This window comes from Agelaius phoeniceus, chromosome 26 (assembly GCF_051311805.1).
Source record: "Agelaius phoeniceus isolate bAgePho1 chromosome 26, bAgePho1.hap1, whole genome shotgun sequence".
In the NCBI taxonomy this organism is placed as follows: Eukaryota; Metazoa; Chordata; class Aves; order Passeriformes; family Icteridae; genus Agelaius; species Agelaius phoeniceus.
Genome location: NC_135290.1, coordinates 771,747 through 787,237, shown reverse-complemented (window position 1 = coordinate 787,237; position 15,491 = coordinate 771,747). Strand labels below are relative to the sequence as shown.

Sequence of the window (15,491 nt, the reverse complement as noted above, 5' to 3'; positions counted from 1 at the left end):
GGGATAAGGCGGCACCAAAGGCACCGAGCGCCGGCACCGCGCGGACTTTGCCCCCTCCCCGCTCCCTGTGCCCGTCCCTGGGGAGGGGCAGGGCGGGGGTGGCACCCGGGGTCAGCCCGGGAGGGGACACGGCCGGGACAGCACGGGGACACCAACAGGGACACCCTGGGGACACCGTGGGGGCACCAACAGGGACAGCAACAGGGACACACCGGGGACACCATGGGGACACCAACAGGGACACCAACAGGGACACCACGGGGACAGCGCGGGGACACCAACAGGGACAGCAACAGGACAGAAACAGGGACACCCCGGGGACAGCATGGAGACACCAACAGGGACACCATGGGGACAGCGCGGGGACACCACAGGGACCCCAATAGGGACACCCTGGGGACACCATGGGGACACCAACAGGGACACTGTGGGGACAGCACGGGGACACCAACAGGGACACCACGGGGACAGCATGGGGACACAAACAGGAACATGGCGAGGACACCGCGGGGGCACAAACAGGGACACAACAGGGACACAGTGGGGACACCACGGGGACAGCATGGAGACACAAACAGGGACACCAACAGGGACACCCTGGGGACACCGCAGGGACGCCCAATAGGGACACCCTGGGGACACCATGGGGACACCAACAGGGACAGCAACAGGGGACACACCGGAGACACCATGGGGACACCGTGGGGACACCAACAGGGACACCCCGGGGACACCATGGGGACACCAACAGCGACACCCCCGGGGGCACCATGTGGACACCCCGGGATGAGGCTCAGGGTGCCCAGGAGGCCCCGGGGCTGTGCTGCCCCCCCAGCCCATTCCCAGTTCCCCAGGAGGGTGGGACAGGGACGAGAGGGGGATCAGGGGCTCTGCAGCCCCAGTCTGTTCCCAGTCTGTTCCCAGTCTGTTCCCAGTTCATTCCCAATTCATTCCCAATTCATTCCCAGTTCATTCCCAGCCCGTTTCCAGTCTGTTCCCAGTTCATTCCCAGTCTGTTCCCGTTCATTCCCAGTCCATTCCCAGTCCGTTCCCAGTTCATTCTCCATTCATTCCCTGTTCATTCACAGTTCAGTCATTCCCGGTTAATTCCCCATTCTTTCCTAGTCCATTCCCAGTTCAATTCCAGTTCATTCCCAGTTCATTCCCAGTTCGTTCCCAGTTCGTTCCCTGTTCGTTCCCAGTTTGGCCCCAGTTCAATCCTAGTTCATTCCCAATTCAATCCCCATTCAATTCCCATTCAATCCCAGTCCATTCCCAGTCCATTCCCAGGTCAATTCCAGTCCATTCCCAGTTCACTCCCAGTTCCTGTCCCTCACATTTCGGGTTCCATTCCCAGTCCTGGGCCATCGCTGCTCCTCCCTCGCTCCGGGAGGGGAATGAGGAGAGCCTGGAATGGAACTGGGGGGAACCGGGGGGAACCGGGGGGAACTGGGGGGGACTGGGGGGGAACTGGGGGGGACTGGGGGGAACTGGGGCTGTGGGAGCTCAAACCCGCAGGAGGGGCTGGGTCCCTCTGTCCCCTGCGGTGTCACAGCCGAGGGGACCCTCGGGGCCTTTCCCAGGATAAATCCGTCTGTCCTCAGCGGGAATCACGGACAGGGACAGGGACAGGGACAGGGATGGGGACAGGGATGGGGATGGGGACAGGGATGGGGACGGGGACAGGGACAGGGATGGGGACAGGGACAGGGACGGGGACAGGGACAGGGATGGGACAGGGACAGGGACAGGGATGGGACAGGGACAGGGACAGGGACAGGGACAGGGACAGGGATGGGACAGGGATGGGACAGGGACAGGGACAGGGACGGGGATGGGGACAGGGACACGGATGGGACAGGGGGCCTCCTGCAGGGCACATCTGTGGGTAAGAGGGACAAAATTTGGCTGATTCCACCCAAAACCGTAGCTGCTCTTCTGTCTCTGGGAGCCACAGAGAGCAGGGGAGGGATGGAGGGATGGACGGACAGATGGATGGAGGGATGGACACAGGGATGGATGGATGATGGATGATGGATGGATGATGGATGGATGGATGGATGATGGATGGATGATGGATGATGGATGGATGGATGGATGGATGGATGATGGATGGATGGATGATGGATGGATGGATGGATGGATGATGGATGGATGGATGGATGGATGGATGGATGGATGGATGATGGATGGATGGATGGATGGATGGATGGATGGATGGATGGATGGATGATGGATGGATGATGGATGGATGGATGGATGGATGGATGATGGATGGATGATGGATGGATGATGGATGGATGGATGGATGGATGGATGATGGATGGATGATGGATGGATGGATGGATGGATGGATGGATGGATGGATGGATGGATGATGGATGGATGATGGATGGATGGATGGATGGATGGATGATGGATGGATGGATCCATGGATGGATGGATGGATGGATGGATGGATGGATGGATGGATGATGGATGGATGGACAGGGATGGATGGATGGATGGATGGATGGATGGATGGATGGATGGAGGGATGGATGGATGATGGATGGATGGATGGATGGATGATGGATGGATGATGGATGGATGATGGATGGATGATGGATGATGGATGGATGATGGATGGATGATGGATGGACGGATGGATGGATGGATGGATGGATGGATGATGGATGGATGGATGGATGGATGGATGGATGGATGGATGGATGGATGGATGATGGATGGATGGATGGATGGATGGATGGATGGATGGATGGATGGATGATGGATGGAGGAATCCATGGATAGGTCCAGGGATGGATCCATGGATCCACCCCAAAAGGGATCCAAGAGAACCCCAGTTTTGGAATCGCCCCCATCCACCCCAAAAACTCAAAAACTCAAAAACTGATCCTACAAAATCCACTGGTCTGGAATCCACCACGTCCACCCCAAAACTGATCCTACAAACCCCTGAATCTGGAATCCCTCACATCCACCCCAACGCTGACCCCACAAACCCCCAGATCTGGAATCCCTCACATCCACCCCAAAGCTGACCCCACAAACCCTCTGAATCTGAAATCTGCCACATCCACTCCAAAGCTGACCCCACAAACCCCCCAGATCTGGACTCCCTCACATCCACCCCAAAAGGGACCCCACAAACCCCCTGAATCTGGAATCCCTCACATCCACCCCAAAAGGGACCCCACAACCCCCCAGATCTGGACTCCCCCACCCCGGCAGCGGCGCCGGGGCCGCCCCGGGCGAGGCTGCGGGGGCCGGGCCGGGCTCTCTGTTCCCCTGCCAGGACCCGTTCAAAGGATCCCCCAAAAATGCGCTGGAAACCCCAAATTCGGCCCCGGCCGCGGAACCTCCGCACCCCGACCCCCTCTGCCCCGGGAGGGGCCGGAGCCCAGCAGAGAACGGGGGCAAAAAAATGAAATAAAAGATCAAAAAGACCCCAAATGTTGGTCTCGATTTGAATTTTTGCTGCCCAAATCTCGCCGGAACGAGCGAGCGAGGGCTGGGCTCCCTTCCAGAGCCAGAATCCAATTTTCCAGCCATTGATTATTTCCAACGTGAACTCTCGCCGTAGCTCCAATTTATTTTGTTTTAATCTCCTCTTCAAACCTCTTTGGGGTTTGGGTTGGGTTTGATTTTTCCTTTTTTTTTTAAATTTTTTTTTTTTTTTTGCTCCCTTGTGTTTTGTGGTGATGGTTCCGATTCAATCGCTTTCAAAATAAAATAAAATTTAAAATGAAATCCCAGACTTTTTAAAAGTTGTTCCAGAGATTTTTTTATTTTTTTCCCCCAGGCTCCAGATGGGATAAATATTAAATGGATCCTGTGGAGAATGAAATAAAAGAATGGCTGCAAAACTGATAAGGGCGCTTGATAATTTTCGTGTCGGTCACTGGGAGAGGAGCTGGTGAAAAATTCAGGTTTTTTTCCCTTTAAGACAAACCCGTTGATTTTGCTTTAAACACTGAAATTTTCTCTGAAATCCTCAAAGAAGGAAAATCTCATTGTCGGGTTGGAAATCGCGTTTTTAAACTGGATTAAACCGCGTTTTTAACTCAATTAAATCCCGTTTTTAAACTCGCTTAAATCGCGTTTTTAACTCAATTAAATCGCGTTTTTAAATTCGATTAAATCGCGTTTTTAAACTGGATTAAATCGCGTTTTTTAAATTCGATTAAATCGCGTTTTTAAACTCGCTTAAATCGCGTTTTTAACTCAATTAAATCGCGTTTTTTAACTCGATTAAATCGCGTTTTTAAACGGCTCCCGCCGCAGAACCCGCTCGGAATTTTCCGCGGTTTAAAAGGAATTTGGGGAAAATTGTAATAAATGAAGCCGAGGGCGTTTTTGGGGTGAAAAAGGGAAATTCCTGCCCCGGGGGCCGGGACAAAGCCCCGCTCACCGCGGCTCCTCGGGAAAGGGAAAAAATCCGATTTTTTACCCAATTTTAGCTCCGTTCCCGGGTGTTTCGGGGCGTCCGAGCGCGGCCGATCCTTCTCCAGCTTTTCCTCCCTTTGTGCGTTAAAAAACAGGAAAAAAAATCAAAGGCACCGAAAGGGCTGAGAATCCCCAGCGCTAAAAAAACCAAATAAATCCGAGGGAATTCAAGGGCTGGAAACAGGCAGGAAAATCCTCAGCGCTAAAAATCAAAACTTTGAAAGGGCTGGAAAATCCTCAGCGTTAAAATTCGAATTAATCAAAAGGAATTTAAAAGGGTTGGAAATGCGCAGAGAAATCCCTCCCGAGCGCTAAAAATGAAATAAATTCAAATGGATCAAAAGGGTTGAAAAACTCGCATGGAAAATCCGCAGCGCTGAAAATCAAATAAATTCAAAGGGTTGAAAAACTCGCATGGAAAATCCGCAGCGCTGAAAATTCAAATGAATTAAAAGGGTTGAAAAACTCGCATGGAAAATCCTCAGCACTGAAAATTCAAATAAATTAAAAGGGTTGAAAAACTCGCATGGAAAATCCGCAGCGCTGAAAATTCAAATAAATTAAAAGGGTTGAAAAACTCGCATGGAAAATCCGCAGCGCTGAAAATCAAATTAATTAAAAGGGTTGAAAACTCGCATGGAAAATCCTCAGCGCTAAAATTCAAATTAAAGGGTTGAAAAACAGGCAGGGAAATCCTCAGCGCTAAAATTCAAATAAATTAAAAGGGTTGGAAACAGGCGGGGAAATCCTCAGCGCTGAAAATTCAAATTAATTAAAAGGAATTTAAATTAAAAGGGCTGAAAGTTTGCGGTGAATTCCTCGGTCGCAGATCCAAATTTGGGCCAAATCCGGGGTTTTTTCCCCCAAATTCTCGGCCGGGAGCGAGGGGATCCCAGCGGCTCCGGAGCTCTCGGGGCCTTTTTAGGGTTTTTAACTTTCAACTTGGCCTTGACCTCGGCTCCTGCCCGACCTTTCCCGCCCGGAATGGGGCGAGAGCCTCGGCAAACAGAGAGGGGCGCGGGGCGGGAGGGGAAAGGGAAAAAAGGGGAAAAATAGGGGGGAAAATAGGGGGAAAAATGGGGGGAAAAATGGGGGAAAAATGGGGGGGAAATAGGGGGGAAAATAGGGGAAAAATAGGGGAAAAAAAGGGGGAGAAAAGGGGGAAAATGGGGGAAAAATGGGGGGAAATAGGGGGGAAAATAGGGGGGGAAATAGGGGGGGAAATAGGGGGGGAAATAGGGGGGAAAAATAGGGGGGAAAATAGGGGGAAAATAGGGGGGAAATAGGGGGGAAAAATAGGGGGGAAAAGGGGGGAAAATGGGGTGGAAATAGGGGGAAAAAGGGGGGGAAAATCGGGGGGAAATGGGGGGGAAGGGGGAAGATAGGGATAAAAAGGGGAAAAAAGGGGGAAAATAAAAGGGGGAAAATAGGGGGGAAAAGGGGGGGAAATAGGGGAAAAATGGGGGGGAAAATAGGGGGGGAAATAGGGGGGAAAATAGGGGAAAATAGGGGGGAAAATGGGGGGAAAATAGGGGGGGAAAGGGGGAAGAAAGGGATAAAAAGGGGAAAAAAAGGGGAAAATAAAAGGGGGAAAATAGGGGAAAAAAGGGGAAAAAAAGGGGGGGAAAATAGGGGGGGAAAGGTGGAAAATAGGGGGAAAAAAGGAGAAAAAAAGGGGGGGGGAAGGGGGGGGAAATGGGGGAAATGGATAAAAAGGGGAAAAAACGGGGAAAATAAAAGGGGAAAAATAGGGGAAAAAAGGGGGGGGAGTGAAAAAAGGGGGGAAAAGGGGGAAAAAAGGGGAAAAATAGGGAAAAAAAGGGGGGGAAAAAGGAAAAAAGGGAAAAAGGGGGAAAAAGTAAAAAATGGGGGGGAAAAGGGATAAAAGGGGGAAAAAAGGGAACAAAAGGGGAAAAAAAGGGAAAAACAAAGGGGATAAAAGGGAACAAAAAGGGAACAAAAGGGGGAAAAAAGGGAAAAACAAAGGGGAAAAAGGGGAAAAAAAAAGGGAACAAAAAGGGAACAAAAGGGGGAAAAAGGGAAATAAAGGGAAAAAAAAGGGGGAAAAAGGGGGAAAAAAAGGGGAAAAAAAAGGGGGGGGAAAAGGAGCTTTGAGAGGTTGGAACTGAGCGGGGTTTTGGGGTTTATTCCGGGTTTTTGTTGTTTTTTTTTTTTCCCCTGCGGAAATTTAATTTTTGATTTTTATGTGAATTTTTTCTGCCAGTGAAAGATCGCGGGGTTTTGGGGGTTTTTATGGGTTTTTTTTTGGTTTTTTATGGGGTTTTTTGGGTTTTGTTTTTTGGGGGTTTTTTTAGGGGTGGAGTTGGGGGTTGTGTTTGGGGTATTTGGGGATAATCTGGGGATAATTGGGGATTTTCCCCATCCTCGCTCCCAGCCCCATTTCGGGTCGCGCTTTGGCGGCCCCAAAGAGCCGCGGAAAAAGGGAAATTTATGAATTTTATTGCGGTTTTGGGGCAGAAACCTCAGGTGCTTTTGAGGGGGGAATTTGGGCAAAGCTTTTCCCGAGCGTTTCCTTTTTTGGGAAGAAAACAGAGAGGGGGAAAAAAGGGGGAAAAAAAAATAAATTAAAAAAAAATTTATTACGATTTTCCCCAATTAAAAATACCGGGATGGCTTCAAGAGGGGGGCCATGAAATAATTATTTTATTCACCCCAAAATCTTCCAGACCCGTGGGATCCCTCACCCTGCGTCCGTCTGTCTGTCCGTCCGTGTCTCCACCTGCCCTCAGAAAACCCAAAGGGATTTCCTGGTTCCTTTTCCCACCTCCCCTTTTCCCCAAAATCTCTTTTTCCCTTTGGGATGTTTGCAGGGGAAGGAATTGGCGGGGGGGGGAAATAAAATAAAATAAAATGAAATAAAATAAAATGAAATAAAATAAAATAAAATAAAATAAAATATAAAATAAAATGAAATGAAATAAAATGAAATGAAATGAAATGAAATGAAATGAAATGAAATATAAAATGAAATGAAATGAAATGAAATGAAATAAAATAAAATAAAATCAAGTAAAATAAAATAAAATAAAATAAAATAAAATCAAGTAAAATAAAATTAAAATAAAATAAAATAAAAAATAAAATAAAATAAAATAAAGTAAAATAAAATAAAATAAAATAAAATAAAATATAAAATAAAATAAAAGGAATTGCCAGAAATTGGAAGGAATTGGGAATAAAAAAAAATGGGGGAGAGTTGGCGAAAATGGGGGGAATTGGGTAAAAAAGGGAGGAATCGGTAAAATAATGGGAGGATTGGTAAAATAATGGGGGGAATTGGTAAAAAATAGGAGGAATTGGCGAAAATGGGAGGAATTGGTAAAAAATGAGGGGAATTGGTAAAAAATGAGGGGAATTGGTAAAAAATGAGGGGAATGGGTAAAACAATGGGGGGAATTGGTAAAAAAGGAGGAATTGGTTAAAAAATGAGGGGAATTGGTAAAAAATAGGAGGAATTGGCGAAAATGGGAGGGATTGGTAAAATAATGGGGGGGAATTGGTAAAAAATGGGAGGAATTGGTAAAAAAATAGGAGGAACTGGTAAAAAATGGGGGGAATTGGCCAAAATGGGAGGAGGGAGGAATTGGCAAAACTGGGAGGAACTGGGGAGAATGGGAGGAATTGGTGAAAATTGGGAGGAATTTCCCGATTCCGGCTGAGCGCTGAGGTGGAACCAAGGCAGGCCCTGCACATTCGGGTATTTCAGGTGCAGGCGCTCACGCAGGGCCAGGAAATTCAAATTTTCCTCTCCCTCCTGACCCGCAGGGCCCTGAGGGCGAATTTGGGGATTTTTGGGGATTTTGGGGATTTTGGGAGGGCAGGAAAGGCCCGAGGAAGGGGAGGCGAGGCTGGGAGGGAGCGCGGGCCCGTTCCCGGGTCCGAGTGTGAGCAAAGCACGCAAAAAATGGAAAATCAAAAATCGAAAGTCAAAAAATCAAAAAATCAAAAATCAAAAATCAAAAAATCAAAAATCAAAAATCAAAAATCAAAAATCAAAAATTAAAAATCAAAAATCAAAGATCAAAGATCAAAGATCGAGGCGATTTCAAGCCCAGCCCGGATTTTTCCACTCTGGGCCCGCCGTTCCTGCTTGTCCCGAGCTTTGCCTTTTCTCCCTCCTTTTCCCCATTTCCCCACCTCTGCCTTCCCCGCAGCATCTTTATTTTTTATTTTTCACGTTCTATTTTTTTATGTTTTAATTTTTATTTTATGGTTTATTTTTTATGGTTTATTTTTTATTTTATGGGGTTTTTTTCTATGTTTGATTTTTTTATTTTTTATGGTTCATTTTTAATGTTTTTTTTTTTATTTTTTATTTTTTGGTTTTTTTTAATCTTTATTTTTTATTTTTTATTCTTTATTCTTTATTCTTTATTTTTTTATTTTTCAATCTTTATTTTTCAATCTTTATTTTTTAATCTTTATTTTATATTCTTTATTTTTTATTCTTTATTTTTTAATCTTTATTTTTTTATTCTTTATTTCTTAATCTTTATTTTTAATTCATTTTTTTCTTTCTATTTTTTATTTTTTATTTCCAACTCCCCTCCCGCCGCCCGCAGGGGGGTTTCCCCCCTCCTCCTCCTCCTCCTCCTGTTCTTCCTCTTCCTCCTCCTCCTCCTCTCCCCAGGCAATAAAACCATTTTCGCAATTTCTCCAGCTCTTTATTGACACCGACTGATTTTTTTTTATTTAATTTTTTATTTAATTTTTTTTTCCTCCCCCCTCCCTCCCTTTTTCCCCCCCAGCCAATGAGCGCACCCTCCTCCCGTTGCGTCAGGCCGGCCGAAAAAGCGGCTCCGGGGGGGCGGCCCGCGGCCTTTTAACGGGAGCGGGGACCCCCGTCGGGCAGCGCCGGTGGCTCCGCCGCCTCCCCCCATGCCCCGGCCCCCGCGCCGCCCCCGATGCAGCCCCCGGGCCTCGAGGGGCTCCTTGCTCCGGGCGGCTTCGGGGGCGCGCAGCCCCGGGGGCTCCTTCCTCCCCCCGCTCCTCCTCCTCCTCCTCCTCCTGCTCCCGCCGGTGCCGCCGCCCCCCCCGGGATGAACCCCGCTTTCCCCCCGGAGCCGCCCCCGGAGCCGCCCAAGGCCCCGCCGGGCTCGGCCCCGCTGCCCTACGGCTGCTTCGGCGGCGGCTTCTACTCGTGCCGCGTGGGCCGGGGCTCGCTCAAAGCGGCCCCGAGCCCCCAGGGACCCTTCCCGGCCGCCCCGGACAAGTTCCTGGAGCCGCCCGGGGGCACCGAGGAGTTCCAGAGCCGCCCGGCCGAGTTCGCCTTTTACCCGGGCTACGGCGCTCCCTACCCGCCCGTCCCGGGCTACCTGGACGTGCCCGTGGTGCCCGCGCTGGCCGAGCCCCGGCCCGAGGCGCTGCTGGGCCCGGAGCCCGGCGGGTTCGGGGGCTGCCCCCAGCCCTGGGCGCTGGGCGGCGGCTGGGCCGGGCAGAGGTGCTGCCCCAAGGAGCAGGGCCCGGCCGGATTCCTGCTCAAGCCGCACTTCGCAGGTACCGACAGCACGGGCAGCGAGGGGTTAAACCCCTTTGGCTGGGGGTGTGGGGAGCCAGGGGTTAAACCCGGCCGGGGCTGGGGGTGCGGGGAGCCAGGGGTTAAACCCGGCCGGGGTGCGGGGAGCGAGGGGTTAAACCCAGGTGGGGTTGGGGGTGTGGGGAGCGAGGGGTTAAACCCGGCCGGGGTTAGCGCGGGATTGGGTTCCGGGGTTAACGAGAACCAGGTTTAGCACGGCGCGGGCAGCCAAGGGTTAAACGGAGCCGGGTTTGGCGCGGGATTGGGCTCTGGGTCGGGGTTAAACCGAGCCGGGTTTGGGGCGGGTTTGGGCTCCGGGCAGGGTTAAACTGAGCCGGGTTTCGGGTCCAGGTCGGGGTTAAACCGAGCCGGGTTTAGCGCGGGTTTGGGCTCTGGTTCGGGGTTAAACCGAGCCGGGTTTGGCGCGGGTTTGGGCTCTGGGTCGGGGTTAAACTGAGCCGGGTTTGGGCTCTGGTTCGGGGTTAAACCGAGCCGGGTTTGGCGCGGGTTTGGGCTCTGGGTCGAGGTTGAACCGAGCCGGGTTTGGGGTCCGGGCAGGGTTAAACCGAGCCGGGTTTGGCGCGGGTTTGGGCTCCGGGTCGGGGTTGAACCGAGCCGGGTTTGGGGCGGGTTTGGGCTCTGGGTTGGGGTTAAACTGAGCCGGGTTTGGGGTCCAGGTCGGGGTTAAACTGAGCCGGGTTTGGGGGTCCAGGTCGGGGTTAAACCGAGCCGGGTTTGGGGCGGGTTTGGGCTCTGGGTCGGGGTTAAACCGAGCCGGGTTTAATGCGGGATTGGGCCCTGGGTCGGGGTTAAACCGAGCCGGGTTTAGCGCGGGGTTTGGGGTCTGGGTCGGGGTTAAACCGAGCCGGGTTTAGCGCGGGTTTGGGGTCCGGGCAGGATTAAACTGAGCCGGGTTTAGCGCGGGTTTGGGCTCTGGGTCGGGGTTAAACCGAGCCGGGTTTAGCGCGGGTTTGGGGTCCGGGCAGGATTAAACTGAGCCGGGTTTAGCGCGGGTTTGGGCTCTGGGTCGGGGTTAAACCGAGCTGGGTTTGTCGCGGGTTTGGGGGTCCGGGCAGGGTTAAACCGAGCCGGGTTTGGGCTCTGGGTCGGGGTTAAACCGAGCCGGGTTTGGGGCGGGTTTGGGCTCCGGGTCGGGGTTAAACCGAGCCGGGTTTAGCGCGGGTTTAGCTCTGGGTCGGGTTTTGGGTAGGGAGATTTGGGCTCTGGGTCGGGTTTAGGGTGCGGGGGGTTCGGGATGTGCTGGGGCTTGGTTGAGAGGCAAAGCGGGTCGGGGATCACAAAATAATGATAATAATAATGATAATAATGATAATATTAATGATAATAATAATGATAATAATGATAACAAGGATAATAACAATAATAATTTAATTTAATTTAATTTATCACGGCCATTTCTAACTCCGAGCAGGGAGGCAGCGGGTGATTGATGGGGGTTCGGATGATCATTTATCGGAATTCGAGTGATCATTTATCAGAATTTGAGTGACCATTTATCAGAATTCAGATGATCATTTATCAGAATTCGAGTGATCATTTATCGGAATTCAGGCGATCATTTATCGGAATTCGAGTGATCATTTATCAGAATTCAAATGATCATTTATCAGAATTCGAGTGATCATTTATCAGAATTCGAGTGATCATTTATCAAAATTCAAATGATCATTTATCAGAATTCAGGCGATCATTTATCAGAATTCAAATGATCATTTATCGGAATTCAAGTGATCATTTATCGGAATTCAGGCGATCATTTATCAGAATTCAAATGATCATTTATCAAAATTCAAATGACCATTTATCAGAATTCAAATGATCATTTATCGGAATTCAAGTGATCATTTATCAGAATTCAAATGCTCTTCTATTGGGGTACAGATGATAATTTATTGGGATTTCGATGCTCTTTATCGGGGTACAGATGATAATTTATTGGGATTTAAATTACATTTATCGGGGTACAGATGATAATTTATTGGGATTTAAATTATATTTATCGGGGTACAGATGATAATTTATTGGGATTTAAATTACATTTATCGGGGTACAGATGATAATTTATTGGGATTTAAATTCCATTTATCGGGGTACAGATGAGCCATTACGGGGTTCAGAAAATGACATTCGGGCTCCACCCGTGACATTCTCGGGGGTCCCCCGTGACATTTCCGGCTCCCCAGGATGGAAAAGTTAAAAAATGCGGGGAATTAAACCCAAACCTTGAAATACCGAACACAGAACTGCAAAAAACTTAAATATCCACAGGGAGAACACAGAGCTTCAAAAGGGAGAATATAGAAATTAAAAATATTTCAATACCAAGAGGGAGAATATAGACTTAAATTTTTTTAAAATATCGAAAGGGAGAATACAGAACTTTGAAAACTTTCAATACCAAGAGAAAGAATATAGAATTTAAATGGTTTTAAACGCCAAGAGGGAGAATGTCGAGCTTTAAAACCTTTCAATATCGAGAGGAAGAATACAGAAAACAGATTTTTTTTTAAATATCAAGAGGGAGAATAGAGAATTTTAAAACCTTTCAATATCGAGAGGAAGAATATAGAAAAGAGATTTTTTTAAATATTTAGAGGGAGGATTCGGATCTGGAAAACCTTTCAGTGGCAGGAGGGACCAGGAGGGACCAGAAGGGACCAATTTCAAACCTCGGCGGGCTCGGCCCGGGGGGCGCGGGCGGGGCCGGGCTGGGTTGGGCCGGGCTGGGCCGGGCTGGGCTGGGCTGGGCTGGGCTGGGCCGGGCTGGGCCGGGCTGGGCTGGGCTGGGCTGGGCCGGGGGGTTTGGGGGTCGCAGTGACCCCGCAGTGACCCCTGTCTGTCCCCCTGTGTCCCCTGTGTCCCCCCTCTGTCCCTCCTCTGTCCTCATTGTGTCCCCATCGTGTCCCGCTGTACCCCCGTGTCCCCTGTATCCCCCCCTGTCCCCGTATCCCCACTGTCCCCCGCTATCCCCCGGTGTCCCCTCTGTCCCCTCTCTGTCCCCCGCTATCCCCCGGTGTCCCCGCTGTCCCTGCTCTATCCCCGTGTTCCCGTTATTCCCCCACATCTCCGTGTCCCCTCTGTCCCCCCATGTCTCGCTGTCCCCCTGTATCCCCGTATCCCATTATCCACCTGTGTCCCCGCTGTCCCCCCTGTCCTGTTATCGGCCCGTGTCCCCCCGGTGTCCCCTCTATCCTCGGTGTCCCATTATCGCCCCGTGTCCCTCCATCCCCGCTGTCCCCGCTGTCCCTGTGTCCCCCGCGCTGTCCCCCCGTGTCCCGCTGTGCCCCTCTCCCCGCTGTCCCTGTGTCCCCTCTATCCCCGCTGTCCCCCCGCTGTCCCCATGTCCCCGCTGTCCCTGCTGTCCCCCCCGTGTTCCCCCTGTCCCCTCTATTCCCGCTGTCCCCCCCGTGTCCCGCTGTCCCCTCTATCCCCGCATTGTCCCCGCTCTTCCCCCATTGTCCCCGCTGTCCCCTCTATCCCCGCTGTCCCCGCGCTGTCCCCGCATTGTCCCCGCTGTCCCCGCTGTCCCCCCTGTCCTGTTATCCCCGCTGTCCCCGCATTGTCCCCGCTGTCCCCGCTGTCCCCCCTGTCCTGTTATCCCCGCTCTCCCCGCATTGTCCCCGCTGTCCCCGCGCTGTCCCCTCTATCCCCGCTGCCCCTGTGTCCCCCCCGTATCCCCTCTATCCCCTCTATCCCCTCTATCCCCGCTATCCCCCCGTGTCCCCGCTGTCCCCGCTGTCCCCCCCGTGTCCCCCCGTGTCCCCGCTGTCCCTGTGTCCCCCCCGTGTCCCCGCTGTGTCCCCGCTGTGTCCCCGCTGCGGCAGAGGGCTCGGTGCCGTGCCCGGCCGAGGGCTGCTCGCTGCGGCGGGCCCGCAAGAAGCGCGTTCCGTACAGCAAGGGGCAGCTGCGGGAGCTGGAGCAGGAATTCGCCCGCGGCCGCTTCATCACCCGCGAGCGGCGCCGCAAGATCGCGCTGGCCACGCGGCTGAGCGAGCGGCAGATCACGATCTGGTTCCAGAACCGCCGCGTCAAGGACAAGAAGGTGCTGGCCAAGGGCAAGGCCGGCACCGCCGCCACCCCCTGAGGGGCTCCGGGGCACCGGCATCCCCTGCCTGGAACCGGGATCCCTGCCTGGAACCGGGATCCCTCGTTTGGCACCGGGATCCCTCATTTGGTACCGGGATCCCTCGTTTGGCACCAGGATCCCTCGTTTGGCACCGGGATCCCCTGCCTGGAACCGGGATCCTTGCCTGGAACCGGCATCCCCTGCCTGGAACCGGGATCCCTCATCTGGCACCGGGATCCCTGCCTGGTACCGGGACACTGCCACTCCTGTGTGGTACCAGGATCCCCGTGTGGCACCGGGATCCCTCATTTGGCACCGGGATCCCTCATTTGGTACCGGGATCCCTGCCTGGCACCAGGGCATTGCCACTCTCGTGTGGCACCGGGATCCCCGTGTTCCACCGGGATCCCTCATTTGGTACCGGGATCCTTCATTTGGCACCGGGATCCCCGCCTGGCACCGGGATCCCTGCCTGGAACCGGGATCCTTCATTTGGCACCGGGATCCCTGCCTGGCACCGGGATCCCCTGCCTGGAACCGGGATCCCTCATTTGGCACCGGGATCCCTCATTTGGTACTGGGATCCCTGCCTGGAATCCGGATCCCTGCCTGGCACCGGGATCCCCGCCTGGCACTGGGACCCCCGGGTAGCACCAGGATCCCCCATTTGTCACCGGGACCCCCGTGTGGCACCGGGACCTCCCTTTGGCACAGGAACCCCTGTGCTCCGCTTGGCACCGGGACCCCTGCTCGGGACCGGGATCCCTCATTTGGCACCGGGATCCCCGCCTGGCACCGGGACCAACCCTCTTTTGTCCCCCGGGCAGTGAAGGGGACACCGCGACCCCCGAGTGGCACCGGGATCCCTGATTTGTCACCGGGATCCCCGCCTGGCACCGGGGCACTGCCACTCCCGTGTGGCACTGGGACCCCAGCTCGGCACCAGGGGACACCAACCCTCGTTTGTCCCCCGGGCACTGAAGGGGGCACCGGGATCCCCGTTTGGCACCGGGACCCCCCCTTTTGTCACAGGGACCCCCCTTTTGTCACAGGGACCCCCCTTTGTCACTGGGACCTCCCGTTTGTCACAGGGACCCCCGTTTGTCCCCCGGGCAGTGAAGGGGACCCCGCGACCCCAGAGTGGCACCGGGACCCCCCCCCGTTTGGCACAGGGGCACCGGGACCCCCGTTTGGCACCGGGACCACCCCCTTTTGTCACTGGGAGCCCCCATTTGTCACTGGGAGCCCCCGTTTGGCACTGGGACCCCCCCTTTTGTCACAGGGACCCCCCATTTGGCACTGGGACCCCCCATTTGTCCCCCGGGGACTGAAGGGGACACCGTGATCCCCGTTTGTCACCGGGACCCCCCTTTTTGTCACCGGCACCCCCCCATTTGTGACCCGCCGGGTGAGGGGACA

General features: G+C 52.8%; 1 protein-coding gene across 1 annotated transcript; it reads left to right on the top strand.

Annotated features, from left to right (window-relative positions):
* The first annotated feature begins 9,374 nt into the window (after positions 1–9,374).
* HOXB13 (homeobox B13) lies at positions 9,375–14,090 on the top strand. The gene is made up of 2 exons (XM_054653817.2): positions 9,375–9,966; positions 13,831–14,090. The coding sequence occupies exons 1-2, from the start codon at positions 9,375–9,377 to the stop codon at positions 14,088–14,090; spliced, it is 852 nt and encodes a 283-aa protein (XP_054509792.2).
* The last annotated feature ends 1,401 nt before the right edge of the window (positions 14,091–15,491 follow it).